This window comes from Rattus norvegicus, chromosome 10 (genome assembly GCF_021556685.1).
Source record: "Rattus norvegicus strain SHRSP/BbbUtx chromosome 10, alternate assembly SHRSP_T2T, whole genome shotgun sequence".
In the NCBI taxonomy this organism is placed as follows: Eukaryota; Metazoa; Chordata; class Mammalia; order Rodentia; family Muridae; genus Rattus; species Rattus norvegicus.
In genome coordinates this window covers 89,045,594-89,069,542 of record NC_141543.1, presented here as the reverse complement: position 1 = coordinate 89,069,542, position 23,949 = coordinate 89,045,594, and the positions used below count along the sequence as shown (strand labels likewise).

The 23,949-nt window shown below is 51.1% G+C and overlaps 1 protein-coding gene across 2 annotated transcripts in view; it reads right to left on the bottom strand.

The window, feature by feature from the left end:
• The window catches only part of Lasp1 (LIM and SH3 protein 1), a 40,479-nt gene that overhangs the window by 5,504 nt on the left and 11,026 nt on the right, over window positions 1–23,949 (bottom strand). For both annotated transcript variants that reach the window (NM_032613.3, XM_087571075.1), the window contains 3 exon segments: window positions 79–235; window positions 9,252–9,359; window positions 18,496–18,580. In NM_032613.3, the coding sequence (NP_116002.1) occupies window positions 79–235; window positions 9,252–9,359; window positions 18,496–18,580 (350 nt within the window).

Genomic DNA, 23,949 nt, shown 5'->3' with positions numbered 1-23,949 from the left:
TATATGCATAGATGCCTGTATATGTAGCCGCCCCCACTCTCTTGACCTCAGGCCCCCTCCTCCCCTCCCTACACTCACCTGGGGCACTGGTCGGGATATGGTGGGGCTGTGGCTGTTGCTGCTCCGTGGGCCTCCGGTAGCTGCTGCTGTCCTGGGCTTCTCGGCGCTCTGGCTCTATGCCTTCACCTCCGCTGGGCCCCATGCGGCTCTTCTCAAACTCCTCATGGTATTTGATCTGTAGGGCAGAAGGGATGGGTGAGCCAATCAGTCCTCTCCCACGGCCACTCACGCTGGGCATGGCAGTAAGTGCCCCTTGTGCTAGCTCCTGAGGCAGCGGGGCGGAGCAAGGCCACACACACACACACACACACACACACACACACACACACACACACACACACGGACTCCAGGAGAGCTACAGAAAGACCGTACCAGCTCTCTAAGTGATTTAACCACGACAAGCTAGGTAAACCTTCTTTGCAGCCTCCCCTTGGAGACGAGGTCTCACTATGTACACCAGGCTGCCCTTCAGCTCACAGATACTCACTTCCTCAATGCTATGTGCTACCACACAGGACAAGGAGAGAGCAGCTATAGGAAGTCCACGCAAGGATTGGCTGGTTCAGTTGAAGGAGTGCTTGGTCTAGTAGAGCAGACATAAAGCCCTACATTCTGCACACAATCAGGCATGGTATATAAAACATCACCACAGGGGCTGGGGATTTAGCTCAGTGGTAGAGCGCTTACCTAGGAAGCGCAAGGCCCTGGGTTCGATCCCCAGCTCCGAAAAAAAGAACCAAAAAAAAAAAAAACATCACCACAGGCAGAGACCAGTAGACGTGAGTTTAAAGCCATCCCAGTCTACATAACAAGTTCTAGGCCAACCAGGGCTACACAGTGAGACCCTATCTCAAAACAAACAAAACGTGCAAAATGGCTTGGCTACACGAGACACGATCTCTAAATAAAGAGAGAAGATGAGGAGGGAGAAGGTGGGGCTTGCTTCCCTGTGGCAGGGTCTGAATCCTTCTCGCTCTCCTTAGACTCAAAAGTAACCACTACAGCTATTTACTGGCCCCGTGCCACATGCCTAATGTCACCACATGGCACAAAGACTGTGCCAGTCCCCGGATTGCTGAAAAGCCAGCCAAATATTCTCCCAGGTGACTTTAGCGCGGTCCTCACAAAGCACATGGTACTTTAGAATAAGCACACAGAACTATTACTGTTCAAATATGGAATGTATATCATAAAATGCACAGAAAGTGATGGGCAGAAAAAATAGGAGGCAGAGAGGCAGCAGGCAGAGATTCTAAGTGTCCTTCCTGCACCCTCATGGGACACATCCTCCCTGCTTGAAGAACCTTGGTGAGGTCAACTCCCTACTCTCCCACAGAGGAAACCAAGGGGAGAGAAGGCCCAGGGTCCAGGTAGAAGGAATGAAACAGAGAGACAAGCTGAACACTTGATCCTCCCGGGCAAACAGCAGGGTGACTGCCCCACCCTCTGGAGGCTGAGCGGTTGATTCTCGCTTGTTTACCAGGACTCTGTCCTGCCTTTTCCTTAACCCTGGAGAACGGCAGCGGAGGGAATGAGTAAGGGAGCTGGGCAAACCCACTCATGTTCTTACAACAAAAAAGGAAGGAGCCAAACCCATAACCCTGGAGAGCTACGAGTCCTGGTGAGTGCTGAGGCTTCCCCTTCCCAGGCTTTCTCTGCTGCTTCCTCTCGCCCTTAGCATTCCCTGCACACGGCCTGCAGGAAGCACAGGGCTGTGGCCAACTGGGAATACCTGGGTCACTGCTGCCGGCTAAATAATGGTTACTGCTGTAGTCTGGGCCGGCAGACAGGCAGGGCAGCAGCCAGCGCAGCCGTGGAGTGTGGGAGGGGTGTTGTCTAGAAGCAGAGGGCTGCCCACTCACGGAGTCTGAGTAGAGAGTCAGACCTCTCCCTTTCTCTGTCTTATCCTCTCGTGATCGAGCAGGGACACGCAGGGACACACACCCAAATGGTGAAACAGTCTGGAACAAGGCAGCTGGACTAACACTTAACCCCTCATACCACCTGGAAGGACACACAGACGTGAGGTACGCACGGACGCAGGACACCTCTCTAGCTCCTTAGGACTCTGCTCTGTGGCCAATAGGAAGCAGTAGAGAATACCACCTGAAAGGCTCAAAAGACTGCTCTTCGAATTTTTTTTGTCTACAACCTTCCCATATTAAAAAATTAAGGGGCTGGGGATTTAGCTCAGTGGTAGAGCGCTTGCCTAGGAAGCGCAAGGCCCTGGGTTCGGTCCCCAGCTCCGAAAAAAAGAACCAAAAAAAAAAAAAAAAAAATTAAGACTTTTGGGGTTGGGGATTTAGCTCAGTGATAGAGCGCTTGCCTAGCCCTGGGTTCGGTCCCCAGCTCCGAAATAAAAAAAAAGAAAAAAAAATTGATACTTTTTCATTTCTAATTTTACAATTAGATAATTTAATAATTCACCTATTCCCATGTGACCCTGAGAATGCCATCAGGTTTGAAGGCAGGTATGTGGACCAGTGCAATTCCACGTAAGGTCCGCCCACCTCACTTCTTAGAAGTCACTGTGGGCAGCCAGGAATAATGGCATATTCTTTTTTTTTTTTTTTTTTTTTTTTTTTTTTGGTTCTTTTTTTCGGAGCTGGGGACTGAACCCAGGGCCTTGCGCTTCCTAGGTAAGCGTTCTACCACTGAGCTAAATCCCCAGCCCCATAATGGCATATTCTTATAAACCTAGCACTCGGGAGGTAGAAGCAGGAGAATGTCACGACCTTTCCAGTCCAGTCTAGTCTAGATGGAGAGCTCTGGGCCTGACAGGGCAGGACAGCAAGACCCTGCCTAACAAAATCAGAGTTGCTACTTGTGGGAAGATGCCTATAAAAGGAGACCCCAAAGACTCAGGCATTCTGATTAGTGGAAGACAGCATCAGACATTCTCGTCCTCCCTTGGCCCACGGATGTCACTGTTCATATTAACAGCCTTAACATCTGGGTAGCACTTAACACCGAGGCCATTAAAGCATCCAATACATCATCTCCCTGACCTATACGTAGGGGGCTGGGGAGACAACTCAGACAGTAAAGGCACTTGCTTGATGACCTGAGTTGAATTCCAGAACAAACGCAGAGGGAGAAAGCTGCCCTGTGAGTTATCCTCTGGCCTCCACAACACACGCGCTACAGAAGAGATAATTCAAGCCGGATGGACACTTTTAACTTCCACTTCAAACAAGAGTAAATAGGACTTGGGAGACCTCTGTGGAGGACCCTTCACTGGGACAGTGGACAAAGTCCCACCTAGGCAGGCCTTTTCCTGAGAACAAGTGTGGGGCAGGACCACACACCCCTTCCTATTCTCTCAACTTCTGTCCAAACATCAGAGTACCTCAGGCCCCCTAAAAATGGGGGATAATCATTGGATCACCCTACCATGGGGAGGACCTAGAAATGCAAACCCCAAAAGCATGGGTTTTAAAATGGTTTTATAATGGCTGAAAAGTGAGGCCACGTTCAGGCTGCCCACTGCCCTTCCTCCTCAGCAAAAAGGGGGAAGCTGGGTAATCTCCCCTGGCCCACCTAGCAGCTTCCTAAGCAAACAGCCCAGGAAACACCTCCCTCTCCATGATCCGGCCAATCAGGACCCAGTTCTTATAGTGAGCCATCATGTGGGTGCTGGGAACCGAACCTAGGTTCTCTGCAAGAGCAATAACTGCTCCTAACTGTTGAGTCAGCTCCCCAGCCCCCAAAGTTCTGATCTTTAAAGAGCCCAAATGCTGGGCCTCCATGGAAGGAGAGCCAAGCCTCCTTCCTGTACACAAGGGTTCAGTGCCTGGAGCTGAAGGAGCCTTGTCCCCAGGCCTTTTGTGTGACTAGGTAGGGTGCCCTTGAAGGCGGCCAGTTAATTCTGCTTTCTGACCACTTGCTTCCTGTCTGTGGTCGACAGAGAGCCCGACAGGCACACGTCCCTCCTCACATGATGCTGTGTCATGGCTTACCAACAGAAAGCATTAAGTGGAATATTCAGCTCATTTTCACAAGTCAGCCCAATTGGGGAGGGAGAGGGCTGAGAGGGTGAACTCCTGCTTTGTGTGTGGTCTTATATATATATATTACCCCTTTTCTCACCCAGTCCATGTCGCTATTGTCCCCATTTTATAGATGGGAAAACCGAGGTGGAAGAAGGGCCAGGTTAAATGGATCATAACAGAATCTACTACGTCAGCACAAAAGAGCCTTAGTTCTCCACCAACACACAGCCTGGCTTCCTGTTAAAGAGATTCCTGGTTTGTTTTTGTTTTGTTTTTATTTTTTTATTTTTGTTTTCTTGAGACAGAGTTTCTCTGTGTAGCCCTGGCTGTTCTGGAACTCCCTCTGTGGACTAGGCTGGCCTCGAACTCAGAGATCTACCTGCTCTGCCTCCTGAGTGCTAGGATTAAAGGCACTCATAGTATTTCTAGAACACACACGAGCTGGGCATGTAACCGCAGCACACAGTCAGGAAGAGGCAATGGGAGGCCAAACTTGGCTTCTGTGGTACAACTGTCACGCGAGGTGACCCAGCAGTTACGAGTGCCCACGGCTCAGGCTAAGGATCTGGGTTCAGTTCTCACTGTCCATGGCTACCCATAAACTACAGTTCTAGGGATTTCCATGGCCCGTTCTGGCTTCTTAGAGGAGCAGACACACAGCGTGGTACACAGGCAAGCAGACACTCCATAAAAACAGATCCTGGAAGACGAAAAGAAGCTATGGATAAATTCAGCCTTTCAAAATCAACTCGAGCATTAGGACCTCAGAGAAGGCTCAGTGGTTAAGAACGTCCAGGGCACTCAAGTTTAGTCCCTATAGCATTCATTCATTCATTATAGCCTATAGCATTCATTCTGTGAGGTGACTGGCTTCACGACCTCCTGTAAGTCCAGTTCCAAGGATTCCACACCTCCATCTGGCCTCAGAGAGCACCCCACACACGTGGCATAGAAACACACATATAGGACTGGAGAGATGGCTCAGCGGTTAAGAGCACTGGCTGCTCTTCCAGAGGTCCTGAGTTCAAATCCCAGCAACCACATGGTGGCTCACAACCATCTGTAATGGGATCTGATGCCCTCTTCTGGTGTGTCTGAAGACAGGGACAGTGTCCTCACATAAATAAAATAAATAAATAAATAAATAGGGGTTGTGGATTTAGCTCAGTGGTAGAGCGCTTGCCTATCAAGAGCAAGGCCCTGGGTTCGGTCCCCAGCTCCAATAAATAAATAAATAAATAAATAAATAAATAAATAAATAAATAAATCTTTGAAAAAGAAACACATGCACATAAATAAAAATAAAACAAATCTTCGTAATTGAGAAATCTAAACGATCCTCTAATGAGCCCGACTCCTGACCATTGAACTCTGGGAAGGAAATGAAAATTTGCAGTTATTTAGCTCTTTCTATCCTGTCTATCTGTCTGTCTACCCGTCTATCCATCCAAGGTCTCATGGTGTTGTCTAGGTGACCTTGAATTCTCAGCATCCTTCCTGCCTCAGCCTACAGGCCACTAAATTACAGATTTATCTCGCAATACCCTGCAACTAATTACTATTTATTGATCAGGCCCAGACACTGACGGGACTGCATGGAATGAGGGTTATTTTTAGCTAACAGAAAAACAAAGGCTCCTGGCCTGGAGCAAAGGTGTCTGCAGAGTTTATGGTTTTACTGTCCTGTGGGTCCTTTGCCATTGTGAAAGCAGCAAGGCTTGGCCCCGCCTCTGCCTCCCTCCAGCCCAGAGGAGTCTCTAGCTACTTATAAACCTGTGACAGGTGCTAAGAGAGTCCCAGATCTAATGCTCTACAAACCCCTTAGAGCCGGGCCCAGGAATCCAACTTTCTTTCCTTTCCCTGTTTCTTTCTTTGAAGGGGCTCTGAAGATTAAGCCCAAGACCCCATGCATGTGAGGTAAGTAAGTGCTCCACCACCATGAGACGCCCCTAGCCTAGTCCTTGATTTGCAGTGAGCGAAGAGCTGTGTACGGTGCCTGGTTCATAAGGGGGGAGGAAGGAAAGCTAGACCTGTAGACCTGTAGAGCGGAAGGAAGGCTCACACAAATGGCTTCAGCTAAATCGTCTCATCCATTAAAGTCCTCAGCGCTCTGGGGCAAACACCTCAGTTACAAACGTTAAGGGCTCTTGCCTCCATAGCACGGGGCCAGGGCAAGCCTCTAATGAAGACAGAATTATAACAGATATGTAATCCCTTCTCTTCCGTCTCCCCCTCTCACCTAGAGATGAGCCTCATGGCCTCACACATGCTAAATCCACATTCTGTCACTGAGCCGTACCCGAGGCTCTTCATGTCCCTTCTCTACTCACAGTGTAGAGCAGAGAACCCTGCCTCGAACGCCGCTGACCACACATCACTAACGAAAGCACTCTGCATTTCCCGAGCTTCCCAGCTCTGGGACGGAAGACGGGAGCCCGGCATGCCTAGAATGAGGCACGTGTCTCTTTCACTCGCTTGCCTTACATAGGACTGAGGTAGCCTTCACATCCCCAAGCAAACAACACCACTCCAGGGAAATGGGCATTGATTTTCAACTGCTCTGGCTGGTGAAAGTCCTTTGTCTGACGTGATGTCTCCAGGGAAGCCAGTCTCCATCTCTGTAAGACAAGTCTGACCTTCAGAATTGACCACTGGTCATTAGGTGCTAAACTGGGAAGGGATGAGCCACACACGGGGCGCTATTTTGGAACCAAAATACAATGTGGCTCTCTCTGAACAGCACCTTCCTCAGAGAGTTACGCTGGAGGTTGGCCCAATTTAGCCACACAGTTCTGCCTGTGGTTTAAAGTTCCCTCGGGGTTCTGGGACACAGCCATGCCCCATGTCCTCAGACTTAGGGGCTGGTGAGACCTTCTGAATTTAAGCAGTAAGTTTCACCGGGTACCACAGAAAGCCGGGAGGTGTATTGACGATGCTGACTCTTAGGCCCCAGACCAGGGGTACCAATCTGTATGCCGGGGAAACAGAGACCTGAGTCTTCTCCCAGTGCCCGGTGACAGGTGACCCTTTGTGTGTGTGGGAAACTGAACTCACGGGTCTGTGTGCATGCCAGGCAACTCTTCCACTGACAGCCCAGCTGCCTGTGCGGAGGCTCTGGTAGACAGGCTCGGGTCATCATCCACCCTTCCCCGCTCAGCCTCCAAATCAGATCCCAGGCACCTCCCCCAGCCCAGAGAGAACCGGGCCAATCAGCTAATTGCCTCCCTCAAGTGGCTGATAAGATGCTATCTGCACTGTAGAAACCTCGGCTACAGTCGGTTTTTGTTACCAGAGCTCCTCAGGCATTTAATGCGTCCAATGTCCAATAACAGAGTGCAGGAAGGTTAAGTGAAAGAGACTGGGTGTCAGTCAGAACACTCCGGAAGCCTTCCAAGAAAGTGAGGCAGGGATGACTAGGGCTTACTTGTCTCCTCCACACCTGGTAAATCAATGAATGAATGTGGCATCTCAAGACACAAAGCCACATGACCCCAGCTTCGTGGGCCATTCCAGTTTCCCAATCACCCAAGGCCACGCCACTTCCCCTCTTTCAATACAGGGTGCTCAGGACACACCCTCTTACCCTTTGTGTGGTCTGGGCCAGAAAGGAAACTCCAGGGTGAGAGTCCCGGACTGGAAGAGGGCAACTATAATAGGCTTTCCTGGGGGCCAAGAAGGGTTCTCTGAGGAGAAGTCCGTTTCATCAGACTGTTTATTTTAAACTTCACCTCAACAACTAGGTTGCAAAACTCATTTCTCATGAAACGAGAATAGAAAACACTGAATGAACTCTCCAAGCACCCCACCCCCCAAAAGCAGTTATTCATGCTTCCTCTTCCTGGTGCGAAGGAGGGGACTCTGGGCCCCCCGAGCACACTGTCACTACACTACACCCTCAGTTCCTTTAAGAAGTTTTGTTTTGTGTGCACTCGTGTGTGTAAGAGTGTGTGAGTGTGCATGTTTTATTATAAAGCCCAGGATGGCTTCAACCTCTTGATCTTGCCTCAACCTCGAGTGGCTTTGAATCCACGATTCTCCTGCCTCAGCCTCCCAAATGTTGGTTACAGGCGTGTGTCACTCGACAAAGGAAACGTTTCAAGACAGGACAGAATAAGAAAGCAATCACCTGTGAGAGGGCACTTCTGTTGATGCCCGGTGTTTATGGAAGCCACTTGAGCCTCCACTCCAGCTCACCAGGGGCACAGCCCAGTGAGCTGTGAGAGTAGTTGAACAGCGGAAAGGATCCTAGAGGGTGTGTGCAAGGTGTGCCACCTGGATCTGGATCCCGTCTTCCCCATCCCTAGTCCCTCAGCCCAGGGTGACACAGACAAATCGGTAGACCTTTTCCTGTTACAGACATGAGGATATCGGCCTGCCTCGGTCTTCATTTACAGGAGTCTGTTGCAGCTGACTGGGCATGTTCTAGAACTCAGCGTTCAGGCTTGTGCTCATGTTCTGTGAGGCCACTTCCAGCAGCACGATACTCCCACATACCATAAATCAGGCCCCTGCAAGCCCAGAGCCACCCAAGCTGCTGGTCTGTGGTTATGTAAAGGAGGAACCGAAGGCTGTTCTCTAGCCTCAGCTGTTCTGCAGAACCATATAGAGGCTGTTAGTCCCCCACCGGCTCTCCACGCTCTTGTCTAACTGCCAGACACACCAATGACCAGTCCCTGGCTGGGCCTGAAAGGGCCTGGAGTGGGTGTAGGGCCTGTGGGCAAAGCCAACTGGGTTTTCACACAGGAAGGAAGAGCAAACTGAGGTAGGAGGCTGCGAGGGAGGGCGGAAATGACTGTTGTGTTAGCACCCTGAGGCAGATGGAAGGCTCAACCCCCAACCCCAGCTTTGACCCTGGTGCCAAAAACAAGCATCTAATCCGTTCTGTGACCTCCCCACCACCATGCCTAGGGAATAGGGCCTGCTCCAGAGAATGGGAGATGACTTAGACTCTGTCTGTCTGTCTGTCTGTCTGTCTGTCTGTCTGTCTGTCTGTCTAAAAGGGAAGTCTCTTTAAGGAGGAAATGCCTTTTGGGCAGACTGCCTACAAAAGAGGGACAACAAAGAAAAGGTCCTTGGGTACCTCAACCTCTCTCTTCCCCCTGATCTGGTCACCACCACACAGGCCTTTCCTGAGGTTGTCAGGGAACGGATGAGAAAGGAGGGAAGAGGGTAGCTTGGGCATCTGGGGCAGGAGCTCACATTGCTGATCTGGTCCTGGGTCTTCTTGATTCTCTGCAGTTCAGGCGTGTCTGCCACCACACTGAAGCCTTTGCCCTTGTTCTTCTCAAACTCCTCCTTGTAACGCACCTGGAGGCCAAGAGGAAAAGGAGAGATCAGGCTGAATGTGAAGAAGGACTTTCGGAACCTGATGCCCTGGCCAGAAACCCCCAACACAATGCAGAAGCCTAAGCCAGAAAGTGTCAGAGCAATAATGACCCCATTAAGACATATCTAAAGGGCTCTGAAGGGAGGCCACACATTGAATGCCCACAGAGAGGCAATATCTTATGAAGGGAGAGGTGGCTCAGGGGTTACGAGTACGAGCCGCTTTTCCAGAGGACCTGAAATAAATACTTAGAACACAAAATAAAGAAAAAAGATGGAGACACTTCTGCTCGAAATTCTGACATCAGAAGACACCAGAAGAGAGCATTATTAGCTGGGCGTGGCGGAGCACGCAGTGAACATGGATGTGAGGTCCTGCTGTGCACTGGGCTTGCACAGGTCTCGCAGCCTGCTTGTGCCAACTCTCCCCACTGTCTGAGCGAACTGTCTCTAGGTCTCTGTTGCATTAACTTGGGGAGCTAGATTGTTAAGACTCGTTTGCTGGGGGTTTGGGGATTTAGCTAAGTGGTAGAGCGCTTGCCTAGCAAGCGCAAGGCCCTGGGTTCGGTCCCCAGCTCCCGGGGGTGGGGGTGTGGTGGGAGTGGGGGGGGTGGGGGGAAAAGACTCATTTGCTGTGAGTTACTCCCTTTTCCTAAAGTGTGGCATGTGAATAAAAGGTTCATTCCAAACAGACACTACACTGCCCACACCTCTCTGTCACAGGTAACCCAGGCCCAATTTCTAGCACCACAAGGCAACTCATCTGTATCCCTAACGCTAGGGGTTCAAGGCCCTCTTAAGAGTCTTGGCCAGGGCTGGAGAGACGGCTCAGTGGTTGGGAGCACTGACTGTTCTACCAGAGGTCCTGAGTTCAAATCCCAGCAACCACATGGTGGCTCACAACCATCTGTAGTGGGATCCAGCGCCCTCTTCTGGTGTGTCTGAACACAGCTGCAGTGTACTTATATATAATAAATAAATAAATCTAAAAAAAAAAAAAAAAAAAAAAAAAGAGTCTTGGCCAGTGCAGGACATACACATGGTGCATAGCATACAGGCAAAAAACACCAGTGCATATAAAAAAAAAACTTTTTCTTTTTTGGTAGGTGGTGGTGGACGCCTTCAATACCAGTGGTCGAGAGGCATAGGCAGACAGATCTCTGAGTTCGAGGCCAGAGCTCCAAAATAGCCAGAGACAACTACAGAGAGAAACCCTGTCTTGAAAAACCAGAAGGGGGGTGGGTGGGCAAAAAGCCGTTCTAATTAAAAAGGTCATGCCTGAGGTGGCATGGCTTAGCAGCAAATGTCTGGAGGCAGCAGGATCCCTGGCTCCTAACCCTATATTCCGCCTGCCTATAACTATAAAACCGCCCTCGCCAATTCCGAGTGTCAGCAGCCTGCATCCCAGGCAGGACATGGCCGGAGCCACCAAGAGCATGGGGGAATTTTAAAGCAACCAAAGGACAAAGCCACTGCTTACGAGAGCGGTGAGCGCATCAGTGAGCCTTTGACAAGCCAGAATAGCTTCCCAGGGGCTGCCAAGCTGGCCCCAGAGAGCAACTACAGGAGAGGGAGGGAGTTCTGCACAGAGGAACCTCAGAACAGAGGTCTGAGCTCTGAGGAGAGCCCCGCCACGCCCTGCTGCCCCGCTCTCTGGAGAACTCTATGAAAAACTAGAGGCACCCAGGACACACTACAGAAGGGACTTCCCCAACAGGAACGGAAGGAAAGTGTAAGGAGCAGCTCATCCTTCCCTGGGGATTCTGGAGAACAGCGGCTGGGAGCCGTTTCTCGGCTCTGCCATCTCACTGTCCACCTCAGTAACCGTCTGTTTCAGGCCTCACCAGCTGGCTGGATTAGGTCAGCCCAGGACACAGGGGCCAGGATGTTGGGAGTTTCCAGAATGCAGAGCCGAGGCAGCTCCCAAGCCTTGGTCATCGGTCATGGAACTGAGCTACTGCGCTGAGCTCACAGCCCCTGAGCCCTCCTGTGAGGCCCTCCAGGGTCAGGCTCACAATGTGGGTGGATCTTTCTTCCTTTGATGCAGATAAAAAGGACGGGGGGGGGGGGGGGGGATGTTGCAAAAAGATCCAGGGGTTTTAAATGCACTTGGGACTGGGATGTGGACCCAGACTGACATGAGCTTTACTGCCCTTGGAAGCGCCCAGAGGGTAGTCTATGATCTACCCTCCTAGGAGGCCAGAAACAGCACATAACTACTAAAAAAAAACCTTCAGAAGAAAAGACATCTGCGGGGGTAGGGATTTAGCTCAGTGGCAGAGCGCTTGCCTAGCAAGAGCAAGGCCCTGGGTTCGGTCCCCAGCTCTGGAAAAAAAAAAAAAAAGACATGTGGGGCTGGAGGGATGGCTCAGTGGTTAAGAGAACTGGCTGCTCTTCCAGAAGACCAGGGTTCAATTCCCAGCACCCACATGACAGCTTACAACTGTCTGTGACTCCAAGATCTGACACCCTCATCCAGACATACATGCAGACAAAACACCAATGCACATAAAACAAAAATAAATTATTGAAAAGCTTCTGTGAAGACATCTCCAAAGAATGGAGGCTGCAGGAACCCAAAAGGGTCCCATCTAGCTTTAGCTTCCTAGAGCAATCACAGATAGTAGTGAAAACATGAAAAAATACCAGGTAGTAGTGATGAACACCTTTAATCCCAGTGTTTGCGGGATCTTGGTGAGTTCGAGGCCAGCCTGGTCTATACAAAAGAAAAACCTTGTCTTAAAAAACAAACAAGGGGGGCTGGAGAGATGGCTCAGTGGTTAAGAGCACCGACTGCTCTTCCTGAGGTCCTGAGTTCAAGTCCCAGCAACCACATGGTGGCTCACAACCATCTGTAATGAGATTTGATGCCCTCTTCTGGTGTATCTGAAGACAGCTACAGTGTACTCATATATAATAAATAAATAAAATATTTAAAAAAAAAAAAACAAAAAAAAAAACAAGGGGCTGGGGATTTAGCTCAGTGGTAGAGCGCTTGCCTATCAAGAGCAAGGCCCTGGTTCGGTCCCCAGCTCCAAAAAAAAGAAAAGAAAAAAAAAAACAAAAAACAAAAAACAAAAAGGGGTTGGGGGCTTAGCTCAGTGGTAGAGCGCTTGCCTATCAAGCACAAGGCCCTGGGTTCGGTCCCCAGCTCCGAAAAAAAGAAAACAAAAACAAAAACAAAAAACAGGCCCACGAGAAAAGCCAGGATGGTAATACACACCTATAAACTATAATCCCAATGCTAGGGAGGTAGAGAACAATCTGTCTCACACACACACACACACACTGAGCATGGCGACAGAGTCCTATATCTCCAACCTGCTGTGTTATCTTGGGCCAGTGGCTTAACCTCTGAAGCCTCAGGTTCCTCACATCTGTCAGATGGGAAAGCAATGGTGTCAGCTGAGCTGAGGCCAGTGCTGGACACCACATGAGGGCGACTGTGCTGAACCAATGCCAAGCCCCACTCCAGTTTCCTGGCTTTGCAAGGGTCAGGCCCCTAATCCATGGAACAATTGCCATGGCAACACTGCAATGACATCAACTGGTTCCCAGGCTTAGGGACCGCCTTTCCTCCTCACTGGCAAAGGATAATCCATTTCACACTAGCACAGGAGGCAGAGAGGGTGGCGTGAGGGGGCAGGAAGGCCTGGGTGCCACACAGTATGGCAACAGGTCCCAAGGCAGGCCAGTGCTCCTCTTGAGATTGGTGTGTAGGGAAGGAGAACAGGCTAGCCCTAGCTAGTCTCTAAAAGTCCATTCGCTCTGGAGTCTGTGACCCTGTATCTAAGCAGTGTTTGGACTTAAAGGGAGAATAGTGGTGGGGAAAACTCTTTGAGGGTTTCATCTTATTTTGCTAAAAGGGTAGTCTCAGACTCTCCCTTCACCCACTCAAGAGTGCTGGTGTTTGGATGGTTCACCAGCTGTGATGGTAGCTGGGGTGGGGGTGGGGCTGACGGGTCACTCAACTCTCTTGTCAGTTTGGCCACAACACTGCCTGAACTTTGGTCAGATGCCTCTGCCCCTGCTTGGTGTTGCCAGGTCCTCCCTCTCTGGAAATTCCCACAGCAGCATTGGGCCTGATGCCCAGCCGCCAGTATCTATGAAGATCTACCTTCCCTGGGTAAGTCCGATTACCCTCTCTCATTATCCCAGCCGAGAGCAGCTCCACACCAGCGTTGGCCAGATAAAGAATGAACTGAACGCAGATACATCCTCTCTTGGGATCCAGCAGAGGAAGCCAGGAGCTCGGCAGCACACAGTAAGACTACCGAGACTCAGGCAGGATTGAAAGTTCTAGGCCAGCCTGTGCTACAGAGCAAAGCACTTATGTCTCTCTCAAAAGGGGGTAGGGGTGGGGAGGAGGGGGATGGGCATGCCTCTAATCCAGGCAGAGGTAGGTGGATCTCTGAGTTCTAGACATTCTTGGGCTGTATAGCAAGTCCCAGGCCAGTCAGAGATATGTAATGAAGCTGTCAAAACAAAACAAAGAAACAGAAACACGCTGCCAACCATTTCTAGTATATTGGACCCGGACTGTGTAGCCCATTCCCCTCTGAAAAAGCAACAGGCTTTTACATCAGGCCCCCGGATGAGAAGAGCTAATGAAAGATCAGAGCTGTGAGTGGAGGTCAGAGTCATCCCATCCACTTCCTCTCCCTTCACAGAGAACAGGAAAAGGAAATGTGTTAAGCTCTGACACCATGCCAAGCGTGGCAAACACCTAATACATACGAATGGCCCCACAGGCAAACCGGAGAGATGATCGCCATTTTCTACACGGAGGCCCTGTGGCAGGGTGCTAATGACACACCCAAGACACAGTCATGGTGGTAATCTGAGATTCCGCTTTAGGCTGCTGGTTCTGACAATAAGACAAGGCTGCCAGTGTGGTGGTGGGACACATCTTTAGTCCCAGGGCTTGGGAGGCAGAGGCAGGCACATCTCTGAGTTCGAAGCCAACCTGGTCTACAAAGTAAGTTCCAAGACAATCAGGGCTACACTGAGAAACCCTGTCTTGAAAATTAAAAACTCGAGACAGGTCTCCATATATACAGCCTATGCTTATGCTTCTCTTAAACTCACCAGGCAACCCAGGCTGGCCTTGGACTCCTGAGTATACACATCGCCAAACATGGTTCAAACTATTAGGGCATTTTTAAGATATGTGTACACGGATGCATGTTCACTGTTTATGCTCATGTCTATGTGTGTGCACGCAAAAGGGCATGCAAGCCCAGATGTCTTCTTCAGGAGCACTATGCCTATCTCCTTTAAGACAAACTTTTTCTTTCTTTTTTTTTTCTTTTAAAGATTTATTATATATAAGTACACTGTCGCTCTCTTCAGACACACTAGAAGAGGGCATCTGATCCCATTACAGATGGTTGTGAACCACCATATGATTGCTGGGATTTGAACTCAGGACCTCTGGAAGAGCAGTCAGTGTTCTTAACCGCTGAGCCATCTCTCCAGCCCAAGCCATGGAGCTCGCCAATCTGGACAGAGCCCCCAGAATCCTCTGGTCGTAGCCTCCCCGCTGAGGGAATCACGAGCATGAACATCTGGCATTTTTTGACCTAGGTGTTGAGTACTTGGCCAATGGAGCTCCCTCCAGAGTCTTTTCTGTTCGGGATTACACATAGATGCTACTCCACTCAGTAAGTGCCACCCTTCAGGGTGTCCTGCTGGTGTGCAGGTCACAGGAGCCGAGATGGGGAGTGAGAACCCCGCCCCAAGAGGAGTGAGGGAGAGGCATTGCGCGTGCACGAATACATACACATACACACACACACACACACACACACACACACACACACACAGGGCATTTCCTGAAACACTCTATAAAGGTGACAAGAAACAGAAGAACAGAGAGACACTCTCCCAGCGCATCCGCCTGGGAGAGGGCCTGGACCCGGTCACACACATCCTCTATGCCAGCCCCACCCCAAAGATGCTGTCTCTATTTAGTGGGAGCACAGTGAGAAGCGGGGAGCTGGGGACAACTGCCAGCTTTGATGGCACCACTCGGAGTGTTCCTTCTGGGCAGCTCTGTGGTAGGGGAGGTTACAGATATCCCAAACACCCAAAGTGCCACTCTAGGCACCAATGTAGCAGTGGGAAAGCAAAGCAGAACTGGCCCAGGCAGCTCTGCAAAGGAAAAAGAAGCCACACATGAAGTCAGGCCAGGAAGCAGGCAGCCCTGGAAGGAGCCCAGGATACCCTGCTGGGGCGGGGCAGGGAACAGGAAGAAGGTTCCCACTTTGCTTCCAGCCACACAACGCCCTGCCCCCACAGCAGCCACAGATCTATCACCAGGCCAGCCAGCCAGGCCCAGCCTGCCAAGGCATTATCGACAGACCCAGCCCCCAACTTCCAGGCAAATGGGGTCTCTATTTCACTACAGAGGAGGGAAAACTATGAGGGGGGAAGAAAAACAAACAAACAAACAAACAAACAAACAAACAGCCAGCTTAGACCGCACAGCTGGTAGAAGAGGAGGAGACACAAGGTCCCAGCGTTTTCCTTTCCACATGGTCCACCAGGTCCCCAGGACCAGGAACAGATCTGTGCCCCCAATATAGAAGGTCAATTCCTTCACCTCCCACCCTGCTGACTGGGGTCACACAGACCCTCCAGTGTGGCACTGTCCCCAAAGCAGCTGCTTGTCGGCTTTATTAGCTCTACCCAGCTAGCACCTAACTTAGCAGCCCAGCAGAGGAGGCCTCCAGGGCACCGCTGTGTGGTCTGGGCGCCCAGCGCAAAACCAGTAATCCCAACCCACAGGAGGCTGCTGAGTTTGAAGGATTAGCAGGGGTTTGAGGCCAGCCCGGGTTAACCTCCTTCAAGCTGGTACGATGGGCAGTCAGTTCTGTAGAACAGATCCAGCTGTGCACGAAACTCCCGTCAGCTAAGCTCAAAAGCTGCCTGCCTGAGGGCGGGCAATTGGTGCTGAGAGACTAGGAGTTAGACAGAGTCCCGGGTAGACAGACAGACAGGAAGAGGGGGGCATGGCTTCTCCAAACCTCAGTAACCCCACCTACATAGTAAGAACAGCTGTTTCTTAGTCTAAGAGTGGAGGCTCACACCTAAAATTCTAGCACCTAAGAGGCTGAGGCAGGAGAATTCCATCTTGAACTACACAGGGAATTCCAGAACAGCCAAGGATACAGTGAGACGCCCCCCCCCAAAAAAAAACAACAACAAAAACAAAAAAAGAGAAGCCAACCACCAAAGAAGTAGGCCCACAAAAGCAGCTCTTCTCTTTTTGACAATTCAGTTGTGAGGACTGACACACATGGGGCCTGTCCCTGAGTAAGAAGCTAAGAGAATGCTACTCTAGGAACCTCCAAATCTGTGTGTGCAAAGCAGAACTGCCCTGACAAATACCGGATGCTCCTGTATGTAGGCCCAGGTAGTAGAGCTGGTCTCCTGCCTTCCCTATCAGCCCCGCCCCACAGGGGTCAGATTCCAGAAGCAAAAAAAAAAAAAAAAAAAAAAAAGCTGAGGTGGAGCTCTCTTGGGCTCCTAAGGGCAAGGGAGTTGGGTTTCTCCTTAGAGTAGGATGTAGAAAGAAAAAAAGAAGAGAAGGAAGGAGGAGGAAGAGGAGGAAGAAGGAGGAAGAGGAGGAGGAAGAGGAGGAAGAAGGACAAGGAAGAGGAAGAGGAAGAAGAGGAGGAAGGAGGAGGAGGAAGAGGAAGAGGAAGAGAAAGAGGAGAAGAGGAGGAAGAGGAGGAAGGAGGAGGAGGAGGAAGAGGAAGAAATTTCTTGCCTGGCCCAGGCATCTGGCTCTCTGACCTCTCTCCCTGCCTGCTAGACCTTTCCGTCCGTCCGTCATTGGGAGTCATGTGGAGCAGCTTCCCCAGGAACTGCTAAGGAACAAGCAGCTGCCTGTGCTGTGGAACACACCGGAGGGCTACACACACTCAGGGCACACACTCGGGTGGGAGTGAAAAGATCAGAGCCCAGAAATGGCAGACTCTTTGCTCAATATGACCTTGAACTCTTTAGGACATAGCAGGGAATGGGGAGGGAATGGATCCCAAACCTGCCCTTGGAGTTGCAGCAAGGAGAAAGGAGAAGGGACCACACCACGTCCAGACTTCACACGTTCTCAGCAGCATTGGGGACTACTGTGCGTCCTAAGGAAAGGAACTGTTCCCTTCAGGTAGTAGACAGGAAACCACAAAGCCAGAGGTGGTGTAACCTGCAATTCTGGTGCTTGGGAGGTAGAGACAAGAGGATGAGGAATTCAATGCTTTTCTCTTTCCCCATTAAGACTGTGTTATGTTTAATTACATGTAGGTGTCTGTGTCCATGAGGTTATGTGCATGTGAGCGCACATGAGCGCACGTGAGCGCAGATGCCTGGAGGCCAGAGGCTTCAGATTCCCCAGAGCCTGAGTTACAAACATTAGATGTGGATTCTGAGCTGTCTTCCCAGCCCCCGAGGCAATATCTTAAAAGGGTGATGTGACATTATCATCTCAGAACAACCAGAAGAACCAAAAGAACCACCGGACGCAGTCCTACAAGGGTCTGTGAGGAGCCCTTGTGGCTCAGGTGGCACTACCCTGGGCACCTTGCCAACTCAGTAAATTCCCCCACTGAATTCTCGCAGTTAATCCTTTAATCCTCACTGAGGCAGACCTGGCTGGTTCCAGGTAGGCTCTCAGGGCTTCAGGCACCTAAGCGCAGTGCAGCTCAGGGTCCCTGAAGGACAGTCTTCTGTCCTGAGGCAGGGCATGATGTCTCCCTTCTGTATTATACCACTCAGGAAAGCCAAGCTAAAGGGATGGGAGGATGGGGCCCCTCACTGCCCTCCCTCCATAAGATCCAAATGGCCTGAGACACAGTTACAGGGGACAGGCTGTGTAACACCTACTGTTAGGTGTGAAGGGGGTGGCAGGCAAGGGACAGGCTCTAGGAACCCTAGCAGAATTGAACAGATGTCCACACCTCAGAAAGTGTGAAGTAACCTAGCCCGGGTGGGGGTGGGGAGACAGACCAACCTAGGTTTCAGCACCACAGGCCTTACAAAGACCACAAGTGCCCTGGCCCAATCTGGTTACATAACGCCCTCCCCTTCCACCAGTTCCAGTGCGCACAGCTCTCACCTGACTCTGCAGCTCGCTCTGTTGCTTCAGGCGGAGGTTCTCCGGAGTGTCGGCCACCATGGTGAAGGACTGCTTGGGGTAGTGTCTGTGGGACAGAGAGCGGATCAGGCGTCACTTAGGGCAAAGACAAGGAACTCTGAGCTTGAGCAGACCCTGCCAGGTTGCCAATGCTGGCACAGCCTAGGCCAGCTGGGAAGGCAAGACAGAGCAGGTCTGAGCAGCTGCCTGGCAGACTGTCCTGGCCCACAGGGAGGCTTCTGAGGATTTCAGATTACTTGTTTCAGATGATCTATGCCTTGGAGTCCCCCATCGAGGATCCCAGAGATAGGCCACCCAGGAGAGCCAGCCTAGTCAGACAGCAGGAGATGGGTACAGGGTCAGAGCTGAGACTTCTAGCAGTAGAGATCAAACACACAAAGGAAGGACCCAAGACTGAAGGAAATGTGGACAAAAATACCCAGGAGGCTCCCTGTCATTGTGATAAGAGAAAATATGTGTGCAGGATGATGGTGGCACATGCCTTTAACCCCAGCCCTCAGGCGGGATCAGTGAGTTGGAGGCCAGCCTGGTCTACAGAGTGAGTTCTGGGACAGCCAGGAAACCAAAGAAAACCTGAACCCAAGAAAAACAAGAGAAAGAGGGAATACCATACCATGTCCAACATGGTCCAACCCACAGGTAAGGGGGAAGATCTGCTCGTGGCCAGTCACCCTTAAGTGACTTAGTTCTCAAATTGGCAGTCATCCTTACCTTAGTGTTGTTACTGTCCCCCTTTGACAGACAGGAGAACAGACTCGCTACAGAGGTCAATCTGGTCAAAACACACAGAAACAGATCAGAATTTTGACCTCTAGAAAAAGCTGGCCCAGAGGTGGCCCAGAATCTAGCCTGCAGGGACTTGAAGGATGTCACCCTTATTGTGCAGAGAGGTAAACCATGCACAGCCATCCCTCAGCCCTGAGTTCCTGTTCTCATCACATGGACGCTCTCTTCCTGATTCTCCTCGAGCGGAGAGACTTTTGACGGTTTGTCCACTGAATTACCCATGCCTCCGGAACAGCAGGTGATGTTCAACAAACACTTGAGTTAACGAACGTTGAGTTGCTCTAGGACTAGAGAGCTCTTCACCCCTTGTGCCCCGCCCCCTCCCCCCAAGGTCCTCCGGTAAACCAGCCAGGACAGGCAGGTCTGTGTGTAGCGCTAGAATATGAAATAGTTGGGGTCCACATGGCCTCATCCACCTCAGGGAACTCAGGTGGGTGGCTGCTCCAAGCCGACGTTGTATTGAAAAGCCTGAGCCAGCCATGTTTAGTTCTGTGTGACTGCACCTATCACAGCTGTGACCAGTGCAGACCCCCTAACTCACAGACTCACAAGCACCAGGTAGGGGAAAAAAAAATGGCCCCAATGGTCCTTTTTCCAATTGTGACCCACCCCAGCTTGCCAACAGAAGTCATGAGCTGCCACCTGCTTGCCTACTTCAGCCAAACTTGGCGCGTTCTCCAGCCACCTGCGCCACCCTGTGAACGTTTTCTATCCCTCTGGGCCACCTAGGGTCGAGGGGACTCCACCGTAGAAGGCTAGACTAGAAGGGACACAGTGATGGACTCTTTCTAGGTGACCATCTTCCGTGCCATGGCGATGTCACTGTCTTTGGCCTAGGTGATGCCAATGTGAGTTCCGGCCGTCCCAGTCAGTCAGATAAACGGCTCCCTCGGCAAAGTGAGGGAGCTAGATGAGAAAAGCAAACACAGGTGCCTGCAGCTGGCAGCAGAAATGGACATGAATGAAGACAAGCAAAGGTCCCACCCCCCAGGTCTGGCCCGGTGCCCCGCACCGCCAAGCCACACACAGCTCAGGAACCCATCCAAAATTCCTGCTCCCATCCAGGGCAGGGAAGATTAAGGTGGACTCTGCTCCTAGAGGCAAGAAATGAACAGAGAGAATGAAGAGAGATCTCTAGAAGAGCTGGCTGGTCCTGAGACCCTAGGAGACCCTAGGAGATAGGGCTTCAGCAAGGACCCTCCATACAAACTGGGCCCACTCTGAAGGGAAGTGGAACGCAAACCAGGGGGCAGTGGGCATCTGCCAAGAGAGATACACACAGCAGAAGCGAGAGATGCAGGATCTAGGCAGCTCTGGCCACGTGTGCAGGGCCAGGCCATTATGTTGGACAAGGTGAAGGCGGCCTGAAGAACTGACGACAGGAACTCAAAAAGCATCCATCCACAGAAGCCATCCACAGACCCAGGGGAGAGTGCTCTCATTTGACTGCATCCATAGATTTAAGGCAGAGAGCCACTTCCATTGGCCTGGGGATAGCCAGACACGTGCATCAGCCTGCCACCCCCCACCCCCACACACACCCCCACACACACACCCTCAGCTCCTGGGCACACAGCACCTGCCTCCAGAGCGATTACTACAGAGGTGTGCCCTTCACTTTGACAATCGTTTCCTAGACACAGAGCTGGCAGCTGTGAAGCCTCCACATTTACTCCTCCTCCACTGTCCCTGTCCCACCCTGTACCCCACCAGAAGATCCCAGGCACCAGATGCTTGAGATGGAATCAGGGTACTTCACCTCTCTGTAGCCACCACTATCTTCTCAACCCCGTACAACAGGAATATTAATGGGGGGAGGGGACAGCCTAGATGTGGACTCTAGGAGTGCTAGGAACGGGGAAGGAATTTAATCCTGTATCAGTTCAAGTAGGTTAAGACACTCCATCGAGCCGCTACGCCCAGTCCCAGGCAGAGGAAGGGCACCACAAGGACTACATTACTCCTGATGGGTCAGCCCAGTCCCCCCTCCCCACACACACACAGCCCCCAACCCTGGGTGAGACAACCCTGCCTTTCCCTTCTCCTGCTAGCTGCTGTGCTTCAGGTTCCCATGGCAACCGCATCCTCAGCTCCAGGCAGGAGAGCAGAGAAAGGGAGAGAGGAAGGAGGGAGAGAGAGGTCTACAGGGTATGGGGGCAGGGGAAGACAGACTACAAGAGTATTCTCCACCAAGGAGAGGCCCGAGGGGCCTGGGCTGGTTTCTTGTAGACAGCTGTGCTCAAATTTGCTTCCAGGAGGCGGGGTACGAGAGCATCCTCGCTGCTTCCCTCCCCCAACAGGGTGGCCTTTGAAGAGGTGATCTGGCAGAAACCAGTCCTCAGAGTTCCGCCCTTAGACCCCAGGTTAAAGCCATGCCTTCACCTTCAGATTTAGGGCGCAGGGGTGGGGGAGGGGGTGCAACAGGGACATGCCAGTTCGGAAACAGCTAAGACCACGAGTCCACCCACCCTCCACCCCAGCCAGATCTTCAGGTTCCCACAGAAACAAAATGAGGGGACAGCGTAAGGAGCAGAGACAGAGCGGAGTCCACAGAGAACAGCTGCTCTTTGTCCCTTCCTGGGCTAGCCCCGTATTAATCATTCCCAGCGTGTGACACCTTCACTAGAGGTCTGATCATAGACCAGTCTTTGCCAATGATAGCTCTCGGAGTTAGGGGGTGGGGTGTGGGGGTGTGGCCAATAGGACAGAAAGCTGGGTGGGTAGGGAGGGACAAGGAAGCTACCTGGCATCAGGAAGGTGAAAGCAGGGGATGGGGAAAAGCCTGGGGTAGCCAGAAGGTAGGTGGGGAGCTGGGCAGCTGCTGGGGAAACCCCTCAGCTCCCCTACAGGCTGTCAGGTGTACAACCTCTCCCCAAGTACCCCACAGGCTCAGGCTGGAAAAAGGCAGCACCATAAGGGCACCGATTTTGCATATAGGGAAACTGAGGCTTGGATTCAAGGATAGAGACTTCTTTCAGTGCACGTCTCCTTGCTCCACAGCTGCCTGGCCAAATGAGGTCAGGCAGACCTGTTGGGACAGGTGGGCTCTGGTCCAGCTCCACTCCAAGGAAGGTACAATTGGCAGAGCGACTGCCCAAGAAAGTGCTTGACCTTCAAACCCAGCCTGACCTTTGAAACCCTTAGGAGGACAAAGACCTAAGGGATCCGAGAGAAGCAGGAGATAAGCTAACCCCGAGGGCCCGAGCTACAACTGGTCCATAGCAGGAAGACTTATGAAGCCCCTTGACGGGGAGTGTGTGGGACAGTGTGTGCAGGAACTACATCCCAGGGGCGGAACAAGGACAGGCTCAGGGATCCTGAAGGCCCAGCTGGTCATTTTTGCAGGGAACATTACCCCTTCCGGGCTGGGACTTCTTGAAAAAAAGAGGAAAAAAAAAAAACCAAAAAAAAAAAACACACAGCTTTGTGTTCAAAGAGGAATAAAAATACATCAGCAAAAATAAGAAACTATTGGCTTTGCCAAAAGGAAGGGGGAAAAGAAAAAAGCCCTAACATCCTGCCTCTGGTTAGAGCTGTGGATCCCCAAAGCCCCTGCTAGGAACACTGCCCACAGGCAGTGAGCGAGAAAAGGCAGGATCTGTTAGCCTTGATTCTTACCAGCCCAGCTCTAGGCCTTCAGGACTGAAGTGGCAGGGACAGGAAAGAAACAAGGAGGCATTGTTTGACCAGATGGGCGAAAATGAACAGACCAAAAAATTGAGTGTAGACTAGAGGAAGAACTTACCAGCCCTTAGGCTTTGCAGACAAAAAAAAAAAAAAAAAAAAAAAAAAAACAAACCCACAGCCTTTTCTTTTTTTTTCCTTCGCTAACAACTTTAAACAATATCCATACTTTCTCCCTGTTTGGCGATATTTAAAAAGATTCTGCCAAGCTAAATAAGGCATGGTAATGTTGGACCTCGATTTTCTTATCAATAAATAGGGCCCTGGCATAGAAGAGAAGTGATCCCCAAAATTCCTCAAGGCCCCGATGTGTCTATGTGTGGAGCTACCTACGGGGGTGAATGAGGCAGGAGGTGTTTGATGACTTTGACACTCTGGCTGCCTGTTTTTCCTTGCCTCATTCAGCCTGAATATACCACAGACACACCCTCACATCTGGGTGGCTTCTAGCTCCCTAAGACATTTGATTCCATTTCTCCTGTAAGAAGCAGAGAATTTGGGTTGGGGATTTAGCTCAGTGGTAGAGTGCTTGCCTACCAAGCACAAGGCCCTGGGTTCGGTCCCCAGCTCTGGAAAAAAAAAAAAAAAAGAAGCAGAGAATTTGAGGGAGGTAGACAAGCCTGAGATGCCACAAATGCTTCGCCGAGGACCGTAGCAAGGCCGACCAGATCTACATGCATAGCGAGACCCATCTGTGCCTAGCAGAATGCTTGTCCTGGCTAGCACAAAGCCCTCAACCTCAGTCCCCTTAAACCAGGCGTGGTGTCACACACCAGTCATCTCAGCACTTGGAAGCAGGAGGATCAGAAGTTCAAGGTCAGGCAAAGGAACAAAATGACTCAGTCTGAGAACATGAATTCAAACGTCAGAAATATGGTGGAGAAAGAGAACCAACTCCTGACTTGACCTGTATTACGTGCACGCCTTGGCTTGTGACTGCCTGGA